At 39.5% G+C, this 22,727-nt stretch overlaps 1 protein-coding gene across 1 annotated transcript in view; it reads right to left on the reverse strand.

Annotated features, from left to right (window-relative positions):
• Window positions 1–22,727, reverse strand: part of tln2a (talin 2a) — a 195,098-nt gene that overhangs the window by 12,597 nt on the left and 159,774 nt on the right. Inside the window, exons 42-54 of the mRNA XM_057832454.1 lie at window positions 20,196–20,366; window positions 19,903–20,049; window positions 16,026–16,127; window positions 15,824–15,943; window positions 15,602–15,748; window positions 15,205–15,371; window positions 12,616–12,799; window positions 12,410–12,535; window positions 10,783–10,899; window positions 10,294–10,479; window positions 10,112–10,219; window positions 6,308–6,413; window positions 5,290–5,414 (exon numbers count right to left, since the gene is read on the reverse strand). Of these exons, the coding sequence (XP_057688437.1) occupies window positions 5,290–5,414; window positions 6,308–6,413; window positions 10,112–10,219; window positions 10,294–10,479; window positions 10,783–10,899; window positions 12,410–12,535; window positions 12,616–12,799; window positions 15,205–15,371; window positions 15,602–15,748; window positions 15,824–15,943; window positions 16,026–16,127; window positions 19,903–20,049; window positions 20,196–20,366 (1,806 nt within the window). The remainder of the gene's footprint in view (window positions 1–5,289; window positions 5,415–6,307; window positions 6,414–10,111; window positions 10,220–10,293; window positions 10,480–10,782; window positions 10,900–12,409; window positions 12,536–12,615; window positions 12,800–15,204; window positions 15,372–15,601; window positions 15,749–15,823; window positions 15,944–16,025; window positions 16,128–19,902; window positions 20,050–20,195; window positions 20,367–22,727) is intronic.

The following is a 22,727-nucleotide window of genomic DNA, read 5'->3' on the forward strand; positions in this document are numbered from 1 at the left end:
ACATTGCCATGGGCCTACTGGTGACACAGCACCAGGAGCAAGGCAGGGTTAAGTACCTTGCTCAAAGATATTTAGGAGAGTTCATCAGGGTGGAGAATCAATCCCACAATCATTAAGGCCTTGCACAATTATTCCATCATATGCAAAGCTATCCTATAGGTATGAGCCATAAGTGATCCATCATGAACTTTATAAAAAGTCCATGCTGTATTATTTACGCAGGTTTTCACAGGCCAGCTCATTATTCTTGTGACTACTTAAAAAAATGGTGATTTTTCCAAGAAAGTCTATTAATGGGTCTATCGTAATCCTCGTTGAATACTCTATAAGAAAAATATAACATATATGCATCTAAAATAATCCTAAACGATTTTATTAGCTGTTTTAATACTCCTTTTAGCAAGGTTCCTTGGGTATGCGGTATGCCGCTGCGTACATTCCCATAGCAACCAGTCCTGTTATTGTCCTACGTCACAAGCACTGCATATTCTGAGAACGAGAATAGGCGTAAGCGTAAGGTGCGCATTTCGAGCAGAGGACGGCCACCCCACCTGAGGATTAATCTGTGCGTCCATGAACGAATGTAAGTATTTCCTCTTCATGCCATAAAGTTCTTATGATAAGTTAGAGCCGTTATCAGCGCGACCGTTTCGTGTTTTTCCTGTTACGTCGGCTGGTTGATCCCACTCGTTCTCGCTGCGTAGAGGAGAGCGTTCTTTACATTATATTCGCATTGCATATTTGCTTTAAGAGGGAAGGTGTTAGTTTAGCATCTTAAAATGATGTTGTACATCCATGAGTGTAAAGTGCTTAGTTTTTGCCACTTTTATGGCCAAGATGACCGCACGCAGCGCGCACTCGAACCCCCCCCCCCCCGTGTTCATTTTACTGCGCAAATATGTATGTGTGTCACGTGACTCAGATCGAGAATGGGTGGCGATCTGGCCTAATTTTAATTGGCAAAATAAAGAGAAGTTATCCGTCTGGAAATGAAAAAAGAAAAAAAAAACAAGAAGAGGAGAAAAGGAAGCAAGACAGCGGTGAGTGTACTATGTTACTGTAGTTTTATGTCCTAATGTAGTAGAAGCCGGCCACTCTGAGTGTCCTAAAAAGCACTCTATGAGACTGAGGCGTTATTATACTTTTATCAAATATGCTATTGCTCCAAGTCCAACTGTCCCCCTTACTTGGACATGCTCAAAGGGCCCCATGTTGCTTTTTGCCTAGGGCCCCCTGGGACCCTTGCTACGCCTCTGATACACTACACTGTATTCGACATGGCTCCAGAATAACATTTTTTACTAGGAGCACAGTGTCCCCTATCTTAAAATTTTAGGGGTGCAAGCAGAAGATTCAGGGGCGCACACTGTAAATCGACATGCAAAGTTTTCCTGTAATTTTCACTGTTTAACCGTTAATACTTCCATAGTAACTGCATAAAACTACAAACTTATAAATTTACATTTCATTTTTAATCAGTTTTGACATCAACCTTAGAAATTAGTTTAACAAGGGAATTTTGTTATATTTCTGTCGCTGTCACGACAACCAATCGGCCAACTTATTTGTTGATCGACAAATAACCTGCGAGGACACTGGCCAATCTGGAAATTGACATCCGTACGCCACACTGTGTCAACATGGAGGAGTGTATCATTTGTAGCAGTGTACGACCAGCACATACTTTATGAAACATCTCGGCATGTTTTCGGGACATAAAAAAAAAAACAAAACAGCAGTATCGAAAGTTATTGGCGTTCAGAAAAGACATGAAATTTTAAAATGCCCTCCAAATTCATAGCTAATTAGAGACGAGTAATGACGCACAGGCAGATGGCGGTGTGTGTCACTGTCGCTTGTCCTGCAGTCGCATCGCGCCCCTTGTGTTGGCTTTCAGCTCAACGGCGATGGACTTTCGCATTCCGCCATCGCTCATCGCCTCCCGTGTCGAACCACTGACCCGCTTCACACATCGCCCAACAACTCCACTTCTTATTTCTACTGTTGTTTTTTTTCCCTTGGCAAAACAGCTTGTTACATTACCGCCAACTAGTGGATTTAACTGTAAAGGAGTTTGTCAGCAACAACAAATGAAAAAAACCTGCAATGTTACTGGTCGTGCATGTGCGAGTAGATGAAAAACTCGTACTGGCTCTAATTTTAGCCACAGTCTGAAGCCCTGCTGTTTTTCATGTTACATAGGAATACTTTATAACGCGAGAGCGATATGGCATGGCACCGATCTCGTAAGTTTTTGCAAAATTTCATGCAAGCATAGCTAAACAATGGCGGTGTCAAAATGGTGAAATTCATCAAAGAATCGTGACTTTGCAGGTCTCTTGCAAGAAATTTGTGGTAAGAATAAAACAGATAAATCAAGTAATGTTGTTTATGTGGCTCCACTTGTCGGATGTCATACAATTCATTGGGTATGACTTTTAGCAACGACTTGATCACACTACTTGATGTCCTGTTGTGCCCACCCCCGCCCACAATTTTGGTTTGTTGTCAAGTTGGTCTCAAGCAACATTAATAAGTCTTGAATTTGACTTTCCAAGAGCTGATGGAACCCTGTCAATATTTTCATTTCCACTCATTTTTACTATATTACTGATAAATGCTAGCCTGGTACACCAGACTCACCGCTGTTAGTCTGGCCACCATTCAGCGAATAAAATTTCCAGGGCGGAGCAAGCCACAGCAAACAGACAGCGGAGTGGACCAATAAGAGACAGGCGGACGTGACGTTAGAAAAGCGACGAGGGACTTGCGCGCGGAAGTAAACGTACGAGGAGAGCGGAGTTTATTCAACATGGCTAGCGGGAGACAGACTATTGTCAATGACTTTTGTCGATGTGTTTTTGGTAATTTAAAACTGACTTTACCGTGGATCTGAACATATTTTTGGCTCTCCTGTTTGCCATTTGTGTTGTTGTGGAGACGACTTCCGACACAGAAGAGTGACGTTACTTGTCACCCAAATAAACGAATCTGATTGGACGGTTGATTTGTGCTTGCTTGAGAGGCCGTTAATGGGCTGGGTCCCAGACTATTCTCAGTGTTTGAAAAATACAGGGAGAACAGTCTGGCCGTGCCAGGCAAGATAAATGCAGTGCTTTAGCAACCTATTTGCGCATTACCGCCAACAATTAGGCCTAAGTGTGGAGTAGATGAAAAATTTACTTGCGTTGGGTCAAATTTTAGAGGTGAAATGCCCCCATTTAGGAGCAGTCTGGAGACCTGGATTACATTTGCAAGGAAGTTTGATTTCTATTAGCTCATTAGAGCAGTGCTTCTCAATTATTTTCTGCTACGCCCCCCCAAGCAAGACGTAAATGTTTCGCGCCCCCCCCCAAACTCTCTGCCGCCACTGTAAATAGTATTATTTGTCTATAAAATTACTATTATAAATACACCTCTGCCTAATATTGTGTCCTTTTTTTCTAATAAAGAAAAAAAGTAACATAGATCAACTTATAATAAAGTATAACTTTATTAACATTGTTAATAAATGTTTTGTTTGTAACAGAGAAGACTTGACGTGCATCAATTTGCCTGAATTAAAAAAAAAAAAAAAAAAGTCACATTCAAACTGTAAAAATACACTCAAGGTACATTTTTGACCATTTGATCCAGAAAAATAAAATGTAATAAAATCAGTAAATAATAACAAATTCAAATTGATTAGAAACATTCACTCATGCGGACAATATGCCAAAAAATTTGACCGAAAAAACAAAAATGAATAAAGGAAAAAAAGAGTGTCCTTGGACAGAAGGACAGTTTTTATTTTTGCTGCTCACACTCAGTATTACCTCCTTTGCAATGGTGTGGAGTCATTTTGCAATGAGCATGCTAACAATGCTCACTGGTTTACTGATATAACACTGACAAAGCAGGACGATTGTTGGCAATATTCGGCACGTTTTCGCTGAAAAACAATCAAGCGGCTTATCAATGAGATTGGGGTCGAATGTCTTTAAGTGGCGTCTTAATTGATTTGGCTTCTGGCGGTCCGCTATAATTATTTTTAGACACAGTAAACAGTCTTTCCTCATCACCCACAGTATTAAAAGTCAAAGCTAAAAGGCAAACGGCACGAACAAAGCGCATTCTCGGCGGCCGAGGTAGAACCGTAGATGAGGGCGGTCGTCGTGACGATCCCAAGCCGAAAATGGCACTTATCGGGCGGCGGCGTGAGAACCGGACAAGACAGTGGGTCGCTGCGTGAGTGAGTCCGGTCGGAAAACGGCTTTCGAAAACGGCGGCGGCGCACTGCTCTTCATATTTGTTTACTGTGTGATGAGTGCTCTTCCTTAGTTCAAAAATACTGCACGCACTCTGAAAATGAGAGCGCCACTGCCACCCACTGAGTGGATGCGCAAGTACACTTTATTCCAGTACGGCAGAAAAAAAAAAAAAAAAAAGCATGTTCCCCGAGGTCACACGCGCCCCCCCTGGCATCGCTCTGCGCCCCCCCAGGGGGGCGCGCCCCACTATTTGAGAAGTACTGCATTAGAGGGAGAGTCTCTACTGCATTTTTGGTAATTACAAAAACAAAACAAAAAAAAGCTTTGAAATATATTCATACACTGATTGATAATATGCATTTTTATTATAATTAGGAATGTGTTTTATATTATTTTATGTTTCTTTTTTCCATTATGTTCTTATGTTCGTTGAAACAAAACAAAATTAATCAAACTAAAATGATTAAAAGAAATACACTCAGATTATGGTGCCCAGTAAAATTTATTATGAAATTTGTCCTTAACCCTTTTTTGGGCACGCATTTAAATCATTGCCTGCAAAAGATGGTGCTAGACGTCGAGTCCATTTAGACTGGGAGGGCTTGCAGCGATCATTCGCTACCAGCCTCTCCCAGTCAAAACGGACTGGATGTCTAGCAGCGTCAATGGCGGCTAATGATTTAAATGAGTGCCCAATAAAGGGTTAAGGACAAATTTGAGACCTTTCATTCCCTAAAATTAAAAACTAGTTAATATAACAATATTTTAAGAAAAAATATGCTCATTAGTTTGATATACCTATAAAAAAACAAACAACAACAAAAAAAACATGTTTAACTTGCTTGCAGCTATATTTAAGCATACAAACTACTGCTAATGGCTGACGTCCCTAACCCTAACTTTTCCATTTGAAAATTCACAAACCAAAGTAGACATTTTACCACAGTACCTATATACTGTAATTCACCTTTTTTCTTTATTTTAATATGCATTTTATTTTTGTGTGTAGTTTACAGCATATACACATAAAGTGTCTCACCTTGGGCTTAGCTCGAGGTTTGAGCTGCTCCAGCTTTTTCGCAGCTGCCTCAATGGATGCCGCCGCCCCAAGCAGCTCGGTCTCTGCGATTACCGTTGGGTCCTCTGGATCCACCCACTCGGAACCTGGACCGAGCCATGAAAACGTGCCGGTTACAAAGGAAGTTTGCGCCAAAAGCATCATGTTTTAAGATCATGCCTCACGAAAACAGGGCACATTCACACATTAATCGAGGTGCCACATCCACCACAACACGCATGAAGTGATGATGTAGGTGCTTAAAACAAAGTGATGCAGAAGGATTCGATCACGGTGTAGCAGCTGGACTTAAGAGATGGGATGAAATTAATTGTGTTAGCGGCCATAAAGCAATAACGACAAAAACAAAACAAAAACTGTATGGCGCGTTTGGTGAAATCAGTCATAATACAAAGAACAATGCTAACTTACCTCCATCTGTGGCGACAAAACAAGAGGAGGAGGACAGAAGGGTTAACATTCTTAGGGGATGAAGCAGTTTGTTAAAACTGATACACAACTATTGTTATTCACAGCTATTAACATATTGGCTGCTGTTGACAGCGACAGACACCCATTTGTTTGGGAGGACTGTCAGTTAAAATAGATTGGATGTCTGTTGTCGTCAACTGTAGCCAGTGAGTTAATAGTGTGGTCTGTAACAGAGAAGTGTTAATGTGTAAGATAAAATAAGGTACCTCATGAACAGGTAGCCAGGAATATTAGAGACAAACAGTTGTGTGTAGGTAGTTGTATCAAATCAGGAAGCTAATACTTTCATATAGCTGACTGTATAAAGTGTTCTTCTTTCTTCGACAATTGTTGAAGTGTTTCAGGATTGTTATGTGTTCTCAATCTCAAATACAATTTTTCAAAAAAATTACACATTCGTTTTTATAACTGTAAACTTTGTTATGAACATTTGTTATAAGGCTGTCAAAACTCTGTTTATTTGAACAATGTTTACTGTAGAGCAGTTGTGTGTGTGTGTGTGATTTACCTTTCATGGCCTCAGCTGACTGAATGAGTTCTGTGACTGCTCCCGCCACTCGTTTTGAACAGGCCGCAAGCTGTTGCTTCTGTTCAGCAGTAGGTCTCTGCAACACCTATGCATAAAAAAGTGACTAAACTAGGGCTGTAAAATTTATCGCGTTAACGGGCGGTAATTAATTTTTTTGAATTAATCACGTTAAAATATTTGACGCAATTAACGCATGCACGGAATGACCTGTTCATGCTTTGCTTCAAACAGTTTACATTGACGCCGTTTTAGCACATTGAGAGCAAAAAGGCAGAGAAATGCGAGCGGACACAAGCGTTCATTCGACCGCGCCTTTTATCGGCTTAAACTTTGGCAGCCACTACTAACAGTCATGGTTGCCCAACTTCCCATCATGCATTTGGGCGGAGCAGAAGACGTTCTTTTTCTTAACATACCTAATTGAACACAACCCAGAACATACTGTATACCATTTGCAGCCACCACTGACAGTCATGTTTGCCCAACGTCCCATCATGCATTTGCGCGGAACCGTTAAGTCCCGACAGTATCATTTAGTGAAAGCACAACCAATATTCCTATCTCTAAAAAAAATAATCACAAAAAGAAAAGCGCTCAATGCAAAGAGAACTGGCATTCCCAATCAAAATAGCTATGCAAAATACACATAAAACTTACTCAGACTTTGCCTTGGCTAGATCTCTAATTTAAAACTCGCCATTGACACCTTGTGGTGTATTTCAATCACTACCTTACGTAGTTAAAGACACTGGAAGATCGGCAGGGAGCCCGATGTGACTTCACCACTCAGCGATGTCAACAATGGCGAGCTATTAGTTTATGTTTTGATTGAAAATTTTACAAATTTTATTAAAACGAAAACATTAAGAGGAGTTTTAATATAAAATTACTATAACTTGTACTCAAATTTATCTTTTAACAACTGCAAGTCTTTGTCTGTGGATCCCTTTAACAGAAAAAGTGTTAAAAATGTTAATGCCATCTTGTGGATTTATTGTTATAATAAACAAATACAGTACTTATTAGGCCTGAACGATATTGGAAAAAACTATTGCTGCGATTTTTTTTGGGTTTGCGATATATTGCGATATTATATTGCGATATTAAAAAAAATGTATATATATTTTTTTCAAGAAATTTTCACAAGATGACTTAAATAGCTGTTTGGAAAGACTTTAGATGACTCACCATCACCACAGTGTACAGCCATCCCTTGTTTTTCGCGGTTAATGGGGACCAGAACCCGCCGCGATAAGTGAAAAACCGCGAAGTAGCGCACCCCCCCATTTTTTTTTTTTTTTTGTGTGTGTGTGTGTGTGTGTGTTTTTTTTGTGCCCAATGTATTTATTCAGGTTTAGCATTGGAAAGAGATACATATAAGACATGTTTTTCTCACTTTTCCCCCCAAAGTAATTTAAAAAATGTATATAAATAAATGGTTTTTAAGCACTTCAAATGTCATAATTATGATAAGTTTTAAACATAACTGTCCAACCAAATCATTTTTGAACAAGAATAAAGTACTGTAGCAGATAAATGCTTGGCTTTATTAAATGCTTCTGTTTATCTACTTTAGCTGTGACCGTTGAAGTGACATGTAGAAATTTCAAACTCCTCATGATCACTTCTGGCATTTAAATGTCTCCAACGTCCCCACAGTACACACATTCGTTCCAGCGCGGCTTCCTTGCAACTGTTTAACAAGTTAAACGATGATTGACAGATGCCCGTGTGAAGTCTGCTTCTTTGGCCAGATCAAAGCCATCGTTGTGCCCAGTGACTGAGAGGATCAAAAGGCTGGGAGAGGGAGGGTAGGAGGCTGTGCACAGACCAGAAAGTGAGGCGTATGTGGATCAAAAAAAAGAAAAACTATCGCACGTGCTTGCGATGGGACTATCGCGCACACTCACATCGCGATGGCGATGTTTAAACGATATATCGTTCAGGCTTAGTACTTATGTACAGTATGTTGAATAGTTATGTCCGTCTTGTGTCTTATCTTTCCATTCCAACAATAATTTACAGAAAAATATGGCATATTTTAGCCATGGTTTGAATTGCGATTAATTACGATTAATTAATTTTTAAGCTGTGATTAACTCGATTAAAATTTTTAATCGTTTGACAGCCCTAGACTAAACACATGATATGGCAGTGTGAACCAAGATTATTAGAATTTCAGTCTACACAATGCTGTTTGGAATGACACTACAGTATATGTACCTTAAAAACAATGACTGTCTTGTTGCAATTTACGCAAAAATTGACTTATCAGTGTGGAATATGGATTCGGTTTAAACACAGGGCTCCTGGATTATGCTGTTGTATGGAATAGGACCAGATGGACACAGAAGTAAATTGTACCTCATGCTGTCATGTGAAAGAGAACTTGTTATGTCTGTCGTATTACTTGAGTTCATACTACTATAAGTTCCACAAAAAAAAAATGTTTGTACCATAATTAGCTAGAATCTCTGTCTGTGAGGCTTCATTCGAATGGTCATCAAACCAGGGAGGTGCGTGTTGGGTAAGGCAAGAAGCGAGTTTATATTTTTTGAGCGATTGGTAGACAAATTGATTCATATTGGATAGAAAGATAATATGTAAACGACACAATTCGATGTTCCCATTTCTACCACCGGGGCATCACCATCACTATGGAGGTAGATTTGTGTCTTTATTATTCAATCCAAAAAAATAAATAAATACATTAAAAAAAAGTGCTTCAAGCAAAAAAAAAACAACAACAACAAAAAAATAGTTGCTTCAATCAAAATATATATTTTCAATCAAAAAAAGTCACATTTATCCCCAAAAAAGTGTTTGAATGCAAAAATAATTTTGAGACTCAAGAACAAAGCATTTGAAAACTATTTTTCTTTGCTTGAATTTTTTTTCTGATTGAAGTGAAGTTTTGGTGGGATTGAAACAACTTTTTTGATCGAAGTGATGTTGTTTTGAGTTTGGGCCACATTTTGGGTGGGACATTTGTGGCGAGTGGTGGCCATGATACTTGCTTCTTCAAGCTTTTCAGACATACGCCATTGGTGTAGCCACTTGTCACTCAAACATGTCTGACTAATAGCGAAGTGCAACATTTGAGTCAAAATGATTCAATAAAAAAAAAAAAAAAGTGCGTTCAAAACTTTCTGCCCCTCCCAAAAAAATGAGCATTCAAAATTTTTTGCACTTCAATCAAAAAAACAAAAATAAAAATAAAATTTTCAAAAAAATATATTTTTAGGGGAGGGCAATTTTATTTTTGCATGATTTTTTTCTTTGATTGAAAATATTTTTTGATATTTAAATGCAACTTTTTGACTCTTAAATATTTTTTTCAAAACCCTTTTTTCCATGATTAAATTTTTTAAATTTTTTGATTGAAGTGTTTTTTCTTTTGAAAATATTTTTTTAATTGAATTATAAAGACACAAATAGCCTACCAAAAATGTGGCCCAAACCCGAAATGCCATAGCTTGAATCAAAAGAGTTGTTTTAATGAAAAAAAAAAAAAAATAATACAACAACAACTTCACTTCAATCAGAGAAAAAAATGCAATCAAAGAAAAGTAGTTTTAGAATGCTTTTTTTTTTTTTTTTTAAGTCTTACATTTATTTTTGCATTCAAACACTTTTTTTTTTTAATTTAAGTGACTTTAGGAATCTACATAGGAATCAAATGATTTTTTATTGGTCCTAGGGCAAGTAAATGTACTCACATGATCTGTCAATCCACATAGTTAGATACAATATGTAAAAAACAAATACAATGAAACCACCTACCATAAGCACTTGTTCAAGCAGATCAATATATCCAGTAGTGCACTCAGATCCAAATCTCAGCGCCCTGTTCTTTACTTCTTCGTTGACATCAGGATGGTAAGCTGCTTGCTGCAGAACACAACGGCGTCAATATTGTACAAGCTGACTCTTTCATTGTCAGGTGATAAACTGTAAGAAAGAACCTTGCAGCTGGCGAGCATGTCAGAGATGGCCTTGCGACTCAAGTTGGCCGTGTGGATGATGTCCTCCTGTCGAGCAGAGTTGCCAGCGGCCACTGCTTTGGCTGTCGCCATGGTGATGCCTTTAGTTATGCGGATAAACTCTTCGGGTGTGGTTGTTTTGCTTGGGGGGTCGCGGGAGTGGAATACCTAGGAACGAGACAGATGATAGCTGTCATGTGACCAACCAGACTTTTTCCAAATGTAAGCACTTTAAATGCAATTTCTAATATGATTAACTCACTGAACTAGATGGCATATGAAAAAAACAAAACAATACTGTAGTCCACTATATTAAATGACTGATTGAATTAATGATTTAGGTAGGATGAAAGGATGGAAGGGTGGTTTCACCACAGCTTATCTCTGTTCGCTCCATATATAAATGGCTATTTGAACACTACCACTGTCTTCATTAATGTTATAACAATGAGTCTGGCAGCCTCATCTCACCGCCATTTCCTGTTTGATGCACTCAATGGTGGACTCCAGCGCTCTGGTGCCTCGTGTGGCCTCATCCTCCACGGCCTTCACAGTCTTCAGCAATGACGTCACGTTTGTCACCATTACCTGGAAACAATTATTCCACTCAGTCAAAATTCTTGCACTGAACCACAGACTACATCTAACAATTATTTTCAATTATAATAATAATTATTATTTTTTATTTTCTCAAACCGTAGACTTCATTATTATTGACGGGTCAGAATCGACCTTAAGGAGGGGGCCGCTGTGAAGTCCGCTTCAGGTATTCCCAGTCGGTCGCCGAGTAAAAACATGCAGGATTTTAACACTCCGGATTTAAAAAGTATGAAAGCTGTACCGCATACAAACAGGAAGGATTGTTTCATGAGTGATTTGTTCAAGGATTTAAGGTAATCATTATATTTTTCGTACTAATGCATGCATTTTGAAACATGAAAAAAATCAATGGGAGAATGGGAACCACTACCGCATTGGCGTAATTCTTCGACATAGTATTTACGTAAAATAGATGCGTAACTGCCTGTTTTTTTGCTCTTTAAACAAAGAATCGAGACTGTTTTATGTTCATATCTATAAAGAATTCGAGGATTAAAGCACTTATTCACAAGAATTTTCAACAGAAAAAGCTCTGTTTACAAATGGCCGCCGCCGCATTGACTGACAGACTATCTTTGTACATCGACATATTTACTTAACATAAATGCGTAACTGCCTGGTTTTTCCTCTTTTAACAAAGAATCGAGACTGTTTTACTTTCATATCTATGAAGAATTCGGGGATTTAAGCATTTATTCACAAGAATTTTCACCGGAAAAGCTCTGTTTATAAATGGCGGCCGCCACATTGACTAACAGACTAGCATCATTCTTCAACATATTTCCATATAATAAACGCTAACTACCCGTATTTTTTGCTCTTTTAACAAAGAATCGAAACTGTTTTACGTTCATATCTGTAAAGAATTTGGGAATTTAAGCATTTATTCACATGACTTTTCAATAGAAAAAGCTTATTGTCTGTGATTCCACTCGGTCAGCTTTGACAGCCACGCCAACAATGCAGGCCCCCTATTAATCGGCCCCACGCCCCGTCAATAGTTATGAAGTCTATGCTTGAACTTAAACCTCTTAACCCCCCCTCCCCCACCACCACCACACACACACACACACACACACACACACACACACACACAAATGTACTTAAAATAATACATTGTCATAAAAGTTCCTCTCCTCCGCATGAATAGTTGTAAAGGTTGATTGTACTGGTGTGACTAATATTGTTGCCCATCACTGTCTATATTAGTCCAGGATTTATTCGCACTTCACATTCGATGTCACTATTTTATACTTTATTGGTTTAGCAGTTAGGCTTGTAGTACCCTAAAATAATCGACAGGTGGTGCACAGCACCGTATTATATGTAGACTACAACATCCTTCAAGGATTGTATGACGAGTTCCTTTTAAAACAAAAACATCATTCTTCAGGTTACTTAACAAATGGGATGTCTCGTGTAAGCCTCACTCTTATTTACACAGAATATGATGCACAGACATAGTCAGACAGTATTTTAAATATTATCTTGCCATCACCTTGGCTGCGCCCTTAAGCTGATACATGGATGGGTCATCTGCCGTTTTCCCGGCAGCACACTTGGTAGCGCTGATGAGCTCCGCTAGTGCCTTAGCGACGTCTTTGACAGCATTTATTAGAACCACCTGGAGTTAAAAGCATCAGGTGATTAAATAATCGGGCGTTATAGTCACGTAGTGCTGCTATAACGTGCAACGTGAGTTACTTGTGTCTCTGGGTCATCGGAGCCGATGCTGGCCGCGCCCAGTTTGACAACGTCGGTGAGCTGGGTGATGGTTTTGGCAGAGGATTGGGCGGCTTGTGCTAACTTGTCCTGGCCGGAAGCGGCACCAGACACCAACATCTTTGTGTCCTCCACCAGAGCTTTGGCTGTCTTTAGGATGTTTTCTCTAAGGAGAAATAGAAGACAAAGAGTTCAAACATTGCATAAAAACCAACGAATTGTTAATGAGCATCTAATAAAATACAAGTGCTTGCATCAAAATCTTCATTTACATTATCAAGTCACTGTTTTAAATTTTTTTTTTTTTTTTTTACAAATTGTATAGAATTTTTTTTTTTTGTGTTTATTGTGTGCCTTTGCCAAGGCCTTTTATAGCATACCATTAAAGATACATAAACTTACACTGTTAAATTTTACTTCAATTTTTTTACATACTACATACTGTATCTGTTTCTGTTTTTAAAATGTCTTGTTTTTAATGTGCATCTTCAAAATGTTATTTATTTAATAAAATGTTTACAATGATCCCTTGCTGCTTCATGCTTCAAACTTCACGCCCTCAGTCCATCGCGAATTTTTTTCCAATTAAATAAAAAAATAAAAATAGTAGGGCTGTCAAAATTATCGCTTTAACGGGAGGTAATTAATTTTTTAAATTAATCACATTAAAACATTTGACGCAATTAACGCACATGCCCCGCTCAAACATTAAAATGACAGCACAGTGAGATGTGTACTTGTTGTGTTTTTCGGAGTTTTGACGCCCTCTGCTGGCGCTTGGGTGCGACTGATTTTATAGGCTTCAGCACCCATGAGCATTGTGTAAGTAATTATTGGCATCAACAATGGCGGGCTACTAGTTTATTTTTTGACTGAAAATATTACAAAAACGAAAACATTAAGAGGGGTTTTAATATAAAATTTCTATAACTTGTACTAACATTTATCTTTTAAGAACTGCAAGTCTTTCTATCCATGGATCGCTTTAACAGAATGTTAATAATGGTAAAGCCATCTTGTTGATTTATTGTTATGATAAACAAATACAGTACTTATGTACCGTATGTTGAATGTATATATCCATCTTGTGTCTCATCTTTCCATTCCAACAATTTACAGAAAAATATGGCATATTTTTTAGATGGTTTAAATTGCGATTAATTACGATTAATTAATTTTTAAGCTGTAATTAACGCGATTAAAAATTTTAATCGTTTGACACCCCTAAAAAATACAGATGAGCTGTCCTGAGCCAATCGAGTAGTCTCACTCTTGCTCCCTCCCTCTCTCTGCTCTTTGTCGTCAGGCAGGCAGTGCATGTACACTGGAGTTACTTATTAAAGTTAACGATGATTGACAGATGAATGTGTTTGATCTTGCCAGTGTCACGAACTTCAAAAGTGCTGCATGCGTCAATCATCATTTAACTTGTTAAACAGTTGCTGTGGCAACTCATCGTGTGTAAGTGAGCAGCTCCAAGCAGATTTAAGTGGATTCACTTAATGAAGCGTTTAATAAAGCCAAGCATTTTTCTACTACAGTACTTAATCCTTTTTTTAAAAAATAATTTGGTGGGACAGTAACATGTTTAAAACTTATCATAATTATTACATTTGAAGTGTTTAAAAAAATCATTTTTAAAAATATATATATACATGGTTTTTTTTAATTATACTTTGGGAATTTAAGTGAAAAACATTTCTTCTATGTGTCTCTTTCTAATGCTAAATCTGAATACATTGAACACAAACAAAAAAAAAAAATTGGGGGGGGGGCTACGCTACTTTGCGGTTTTTCACTTATCGCGGCGGGTTCTGGTCACCATTAACCGCGAAAAACGAGGAATCACTGTATTACATTCACTGTAAATTTAAATGATCATCTTTGGTATTAACTAATTCACCGCCACTGACAACAATACACATCCGATTCATTTAAACTGGCAGAACTGATAGTGAATGCTCATCTTTCAGCCTGCCAATAACCTTACAACGACAATGCTAAGATCTACATTACAATTCTTTTAAAAGCGCACAAATCTCTATACGTAGGATAAACATCTACAAGTAATTTTCACAACAAAAATCCTACAAAAGCACCTAAAGTATACAGTATATGGCTAGAACAGCTTTCTGTGTGTCAGCCATCGCAGAACTAAAACGTGTGTAAAGTGAAAGATCAAACCCCCCCCCCGTCAGGGGTTCTGTGAGTCTTCCACTTTCATGCCTTTGGATGGACATGATGAGCAATTCCACGAAACAATTTTCCTTTCCAATCTCGGATCATTTTTTGGGTCACTGTGGCGAATAATATGAGACTTTTGTCTTCTTTTGTTATCACGACAAGAAATCTTGAAGAGACATCTTCAGAACAGTGGAAGATGTGACACTTCATCTGTCATAGCCTGAAGGTAATTTGCACTTTCAGACAGAAGAAAACCTTATTCTTCCCTTTTTTCTGCACGCTACTGAGTCATTCTGTCAACTTGTGATGACAGATAACCAGTAGCCTGATTTTTAACTAGATGTGAAAAATTCACAAATGAGCAGACATGGAACTGGCCTCTCCCACCTGTGGTCGGCGAAGGACTCATCGTTCTCTGCGTTGAGCGTTCCGGCAGAGGCAAACATGATGGTGGTGTCCAGATCGGCGATGATGCCTGACACGGCGCTTGCCGCTGTGATGCACGCTTGTGTTCCCTTGTTACCTGCCTGAAGAGCCGACAGCACCAAGGACACCTGAGGACGCACACACGTTGACAGCCTTTAACAGCAGGGAAGCAAAATTGTGTACTTGGTGTGTATGTTAAAAAAAAAAACTGATTTAAAAAAAAAAAAAAAAAAGTCACAATTGTAACTCAAGAAGCCCACAAATTTTGTGAAAATAATGTGTTTGTTGTCATAAAGAAATGACTCAAATGACATGAATACCCACTCAAACGAAATCGATTCGTAATGACAGTGCATACCTTCTCTGTAACAGCGCGTGCGCATTCGATGAGCTCTCGCTTAGTAAAGCTGTCAGAAGGAGTGACTTGTAGTGCTCCAGCCTTTTGCACCAGGAAGATGCAGCCGTGCCCCAACTCCTGCACTCGGGTCTTGATCTGAAAGCCAATCTGGCGAAGATAAAGCAGAAAAGCCCGTGATATCCCTGTGTGTTGTGTTTCACGGGGTTGTGTTAATGCTCACACCTCTTCAGGCTCCGCGGTATGGGCAGCCATCCGTCCATCGACGGCCAACTGGCTAAAGTCGACGGTCACTTGAGAGGCAAGACCTCCGAGTTCGTCTGGACACGTCACTGATTTCGTCATCTGAGTCATGACAGACCAAAGTTGACCATTTTTCCCCCACTTCATCATATAATGTGTAACATTTGAGTTCTAAAGTGTTTACCATTTCCTGAGCAGTGACCGCTATAGCTTTGGAGTATTTAACCATACTGGTCTGGTAATCCACAAATGAGCCCTGAGGTTCGGGGGGCGTTCCCTCATCAAACTGAAAAAAAAAAGAGACATTTTGCTGTGACCACTAACGTAACGCATGCACAGAACTATGAGGTATGTTTGTCCAATCTGTATGCTAATATGTTAGAACAGTGGTCCCCAACAGAGGTGGGTAGAGTAGCCAAATATTTTACTCAAGCAAGAGTAGCGTTATTTCAAAATAATATTAAACAAGTAAAACTACCGGTAGTCATCCAAAAAATGCATCAAGTACCAGTAAAAAAGTATTTGGTGAAGAGAATACTCAAGTAATGAGTAACATTGTGTTACTGCTTATATATATATATATATTTTTTTTTTTTAAACATTAGTATCTTTTTCTCAACACAATGTTATCTATATGAACTATTTTTATTATACTTTGAAGAAGACCATAACCTAATACATAACCACATTAGGCCAGAGAAATAGAGAGAAAAAAAAAAATCACTGAATTCTGTCAAGAGGAAAAAAAAAATACAGAACAGAAATGAAGCACCATTTGTCCAAAGTGCATGAGTGCCCTCTATATGAGAAAACATATTTCCTATCATCTGAGAGTATCATTTTATATTTCCTATCATAATCTGAGAGTAGCTGAGATCTATCATGACAGAACATCGCTTCAATGATATCTGGCGCCATCTAGCGTCATGAATGGGTGTGATGTCTCAACCGCGAATATAAGACGACCCCCACTTTTTCAGTCTTATTTCAATGCAAAAAACACCGTCTTACATTCGGGCCAATACGGTAATAAAAAGCACGGCTTTCTTGTGCAATGAAAAAAAATTGCGATTGTACTTGGGATTTCGTTTCCTGGCCGCGGCGAGGTCTGTCTTTTGCCATCGTGCACCCCCCCCCCCCCCCCCACCCGTCTTTGACACACTGCCAGTTCGCGAGAAAAATGCCTTTACTGGTCCGCGGAGAGAAAAAAGTTATGGGGGGCTGTGTTAGAACACCTGCATGTTCTAATAATGTTCTATAATATAGTAACAACAACCACAAGTAAGTACACTAAGTACCTTATTTTTCGGACTATAAGTCGCTGTTTTTTTTTCATAATTTGGCTGGGGGTGCAACATACTCAGGAGCGACTTATGTGTGAAATTATTAACACATTACGATATCATTTCACATATTATTTTGGTGTTTTGGAGTGACACTGATGGTTTGGTAAACGTGTTAGCATGTTCTTTATGCTATAGTTATCTGAATAATTCTTAATAGCTATGGCCACGTTCGCGTTCTGCCTTTGGCAATGTGTGTTCAACTGTATTATTGACTTTTTTTTAATTGAAATGCATGCTTTTAGTTTTTGGCGCTTTCACGCCCATGTGGGGGCGCACTCGCACTTGTTTACGCAAAGAAGAGCGCTCACACCCCAGAAGAAGACTGACAGCTAGGCAGCGTCTCTAAGCGAGTGGGCGAGAGAGAGAGAGACACGGCTGCGAACCTACGTTCATTGTTTATGCTTGTAAAATATCTCTACAGAGGCAACGCCTGTGTGTATCATTTTTTCTGTTGTTGTTGTGTGTTTTCCACCCGTGATTGGACGCTTAGAGCCAGTTGTGTGGTTGTTTGAACGATGTGCTGACGCTAGCAAACGCATGCTAACCGTTTGTGTCATTGCTGTAATAGCACCTAATTATCGTTTATTTACGTTGATGCGAACCTGTTTGGTATCGAGGACGAAATTGATTCAGCAAATTATACGGACGTCCAGCATCGTCATTTGGGAGTTTAGCTCACTGTATAGCCAGGACCGAGTCGTGGCGTCCTGGTGAGGACAGTATATTCGCATTTCGTTTTTCATGCGCTGTACACTGTACACTTATTCAGCATGTTGTTTTGTATTGTATTTTCATATTAAATTGCCTTTCAAGATCACATATCTTTTCTAGGTGTTGGATTTTATCGAGTAAATTTCCCCCAAAAATGCGACTTACAGTTGTGGTCAAAAGTTTACATACACTTGTGAAGAACATAATGTCATGGCTCTCTTGAGTTTCCAGTTATTTCTACAACTCTGATTTTTCTCCGATAGAGTGATTGGAACAGATACTTCTTTGTCACAAAAAACATTCATGAAGTTTGGTTCTTTTATGACTTTATTATGGGTTAACAGAAAAAGTGATCAAATCTGCTGGGTCAAAAATATACATACATGGATCTGAAAAAGCGAATCATTGACTTGAACAAGTCAGGAAAGTCACTTGGAGCCATTTCAAAGCAGCTGCAGGTCCCAAGAGCAATAGTGCAAACAATTGTTTGTAAGTATAAAGTGCATGACACTGTTTTGTCACTGCCACGATCAGGAAGAAAACGCAAGCTATCACCTGCTGCTAAGAGAAAATTGGTCAGGAGGGTGAAGATTCAATCGAGAATCACCAAAAAGCAGATCTGCCAAGAATTAGAAGCTGCTGGAACACAGGTGTCAGTGTCCACAGTCAAGCGTGTTTTGCATCTCCATGGACTGAGAGGCTGCCGTGCAAGAAGGAAGCCCTTGCTCCAAAAGCGGCACCTTAAGGCTCGACTGAAGTTTGCTGCTGATCATATGGACAAAGATAAGACCTTCTGGAGGAAAGTTCTGTGGTCAGACGAAACAAAAATCGAGCTGTTTGGCCACAATGCCCAGCAATATGTTTGGAGGAGAAAAGGTGAGGCCTTTAACCCCAAGTACACCATGCCTACCGTCAAGCACGGCGGTGGTAGTATTATGCTGTGGGGCTGTTTTGCTGCCAATGGAACTGGTGCTTTACAGAGAGTAAATGGGATAATGAAGAAGGAGGATTACCTTCAAATTCTTCAAGATAACCTAACGTCATCAGCCCGAAGATTGGGTCTTGGGCGCAGTTGGGTGTTCCAACAGGACAATGACCCCAAACACACATCAAAAGTGGTAATGGAATGGCTAAATCAGGCTAGAATTAAGGTTTTCGAATGGCCTTCCTAAAGTCCTGACTTAAACCCCATTGAGAACTTGTGGACAATGCTGAAGAAACAAGTCCATGTCAGAAAGCCATCAAATTTAACTGAACTGCACCTTGTGGATGGCTACCAAAAGCGCCTAATTGAAGTGAAAATGGCCAAGGGATAATGTTACCAAATATTAGCGCTGCTGTATGTATATTTTTGACCCAGCAAATTTGATCACTTTTTTCTGTTCACCCATAATAAAGTCATAAAAGAACCAAACTTCATGAATGTTTTTTGTGACAAAGAAGTATCTGTTCCAATCACTCTATCAGAGAAAAATCAGAGTTGTAGAAATAACTGGAAACTCAAGAGAGCCATGACATTATGTTCTTCACAAGTGTATGTAAACTTTTGACCACAACTGTATACTCCGTTGCGACTTATTTATGTTTTTTTTTCTCTTCGTTGGGCATTTTATGGCTGGTGCGACTTGTAGTCTGAAAAATACGGTAGATGTTTATATGAATACCTATGTTACAGCAAAATTTCTGATTGTGTATTAAAATGCAGATATACAGTAGTTAAGGAAGCATCTGGTGAGTGTATAATCACAGGTTGAAAATAGCTCCAATTTAAGAAGAAAAAAAAAAAGAACAAATGTGACTGCCAGATTGCACTGCATATATTAAAGTGTTTCTGTTAAATTAACACATCACAGGAAGCCAGCAGAAAGATGAGAAATTCAGCGCTTGAAGTTCACCCATCTCAAGCTCCGCCCCTGTAGTTGTCATAGGAACTAAAGCCTTACTTATTATTGCCCCACTGCATTTAGGTAAGCGTGCAGCAATGAGTTACCAAACTGAACTTACTTTGGCCATAGCCTCTGCGATGGAATCCACCATACCCCCGACCATGCCGACTTCACTGGCAGCCTCGTTCAATGTCACCATGATGTCATCCACTGCTTCCTTCATGAGCTGGGACGCCTCGGCAATGGCGTCGTGTGTGTGGGATGCCTTAAGATTGCCATGAAAAAAATACTACAATTAGGACACAATCAACATACAGTTGCTTGACTTGAGTGTTGAAGACAAACATAATTATTAGTACTCCTCATAATCAAAGAGCCAGGTTATATAACAATCAACAACAAAGATCTGACCTTGCGGTTCCCTCCACCCTCTTTGGCTGCATAAAGCATCTGCAAGGCGGACTCGGCCAAGGTCTTTGTCTGATCTAGGAAGGTCATCTGCTGCTGGTGGTCCCTCAATTTGGATGCAACGCCCACTGCTGCTTTACTCAGCGGTTCAAAGTAGCCAGCCAGCTGACTCACCTAAGTTCAAAACTCATATTAGTTATATGAAATTCGTTTATCAAGATCAGAGATTACTAGGAGTGGGAACCTCTTGGTACCTCACGATAAAACAAATAATAAACAGAAAAACAAGCTTCTGCTGTGAATTGGAATGAGTTTATCATGAGTAGACGTCAGTAGCAGCCAATGCCAGGCAATGAGGTCATTTTGGGGCATTTAAGGTCATTTACCTGTTGATTTTCAGTTACCCAAATGAATAGGCAGTGACTCAAACTCAACAGGAAATGACCTGGAAATGCCCTAAAAAAGGACCGCAAGTGACGTATAAATGCCCTCAAAATCTAACAGAATGACTGTGAATGCTCTGGTTTCGAATGAACGAATGTTCAGAGTCTAAATGGATTGGGTGTCGAGCACTGTGAAGGCAACCTTTAGCCTGAGTTATACTCCCGCGTTGTGGTGACGGCGCAGCGACTACGGCGTCATTCGACATTCGATAGTTCTCCGGCCAGGTGACGTGTTGCTCTGTAATTCACCGCCAAGCGACTAGAGGGGCGTGGCGTTATGGTTGTACCGTTTTGGGGCATGCTTGTTGACTTCCTCTTGTCTAGTTTAACGGAGAAAAAAATAAGCAATGCAAGATGGAACGCTTGAACGTGGATCTTCAGCTCATCAACATTGAATAAATGTTGATCCTACAAATGTTGAGGCGCAGGCGACGCAAAAGACTGTTTTGAGGTGGTTGTCCAACTTTTAATGCCGCACAGAGAGTACTAGACTCGGGTGGAGACCAGCTAGCTGTGGCGGCTAGCTTCAAACTGGCGTCGAGCAATGCATCCAAGGTCTGCAAAGCCCTCCAGCCTGGTTTGTTTGCCGTGTCCTACAACCAGCCAGTGGGAAGTCATAGCAGATTTCTGGAATCTATGGAACTTCCCAAACTGCGTTGGAAGCCTTGGTGTTAACGTTATCATAAAAAGCACCGAGGCACTCTCAATCAGTGATGACCTATCGTGTGTGAATTGTCTGTTATTGAAAATTAAAGATCAAAACAACTCATTTGACACCAAACCTGTGCTTCATTCTTCATATACTTGAAGTGTGACACATAAATAAGTCACAGACTCAAAGCAAACATATGTACACAATAAATATTGAAGTGCTGCACCAACCAAAAATACGACACAAAGTGATAAAAAGCTGGCAGTTTTTGGCCGACTGCGTCACCGTTTCAAGTGGCCACTCGATTCCAAACACACACGTCTCGGTGGTTCTTCCATTTTTTTATTCAATCGCTGACCTTGCCATTTGGCAAACTTTATCATGTCTTCACGAAACTTGCTCTTCGATGATACTCCCATCGGCTTGGTCCATTTTTGCGTGTAGAAAAATAATGTTTTACAATTTTGGTGATTTCGCGCTGAACCGGAAACAACAGTCTGAGCGAACAAATCACAATCTATTTCCGCCTCGTCATTTGCGTTAACGTGACGCTAGGGTTTGAAAAATCAATAGGACTGAGTCAGGCTACGGCGCAGGGTCGTAAATCGAGTCTTCCTTGACGGCGCAGGTCTGACGCGGAAGTATAACTCGGCCTTTACAGTTAACTGAGACACTATTATGGTGGAAGATTTTGGTAGCAACTTGTTGGTTCCTTTTTTTTTTTTTTAAAGACATTGAGACCTTTTTAAAATGATATCTCGATTCTTGCAGGAGCATATCGATAACCTTTCAGGATACAAAGTATCACGATATATCACCATTTCGATATTTTGTCACACCGCTAGAGATTACTATCAACTGAAATGCAGAGCCATATACTGTAAAAAGAGTTGCAACACTCCCATAGGGATCCATTATACGATTTTACTTCTGGGTTTTCCGGGTTACGGAGCCTCGGGTAGTTCCAAACATGGCTTCGACCAGGGCGGACCGCATTCATATGAATAGCTGGCTGTCAAGTATATTCGGAGGTAAGTTGATGATAAAAACGGTCCCTTTTGAATTTTCAGCAGTCTATAGTCTATAAGAGGCGCTTTATAATGTATATGTTGAGCTTTATTTGTATATGCGTGGCATAGTTATACATATATTTTATCTAGGTGACGAGCTATTTTCTCCTACTTTTTAAGCTGACTCTGCTACCTGGGAATGTATCGCCAGGGATAAATTCATTAAGTCGCCACCTCTTTTAAATGATCAACTCTTTCAGAGGCCCTTTGTGACATTCACACTCATCTATATTTGTGAGTATTGGTACACGACTGGCTTTCACGTGCTAATTAGCTCGATTTTGTAAGCTTTGAGCAAATGTATCACCCTCATGGAAGAGTAACAAGTCGATGCATGACAACCTGTATTCTTTACACCAAAATGTTTGAC

The sequence above is a fragment of the Corythoichthys intestinalis genome, chromosome 1, assembly GCF_030265065.1.
Source record: "Corythoichthys intestinalis isolate RoL2023-P3 chromosome 1, ASM3026506v1, whole genome shotgun sequence".
In the NCBI taxonomy this organism is placed as follows: Eukaryota; Metazoa; Chordata; class Actinopteri; order Syngnathiformes; family Syngnathidae; genus Corythoichthys; species Corythoichthys intestinalis.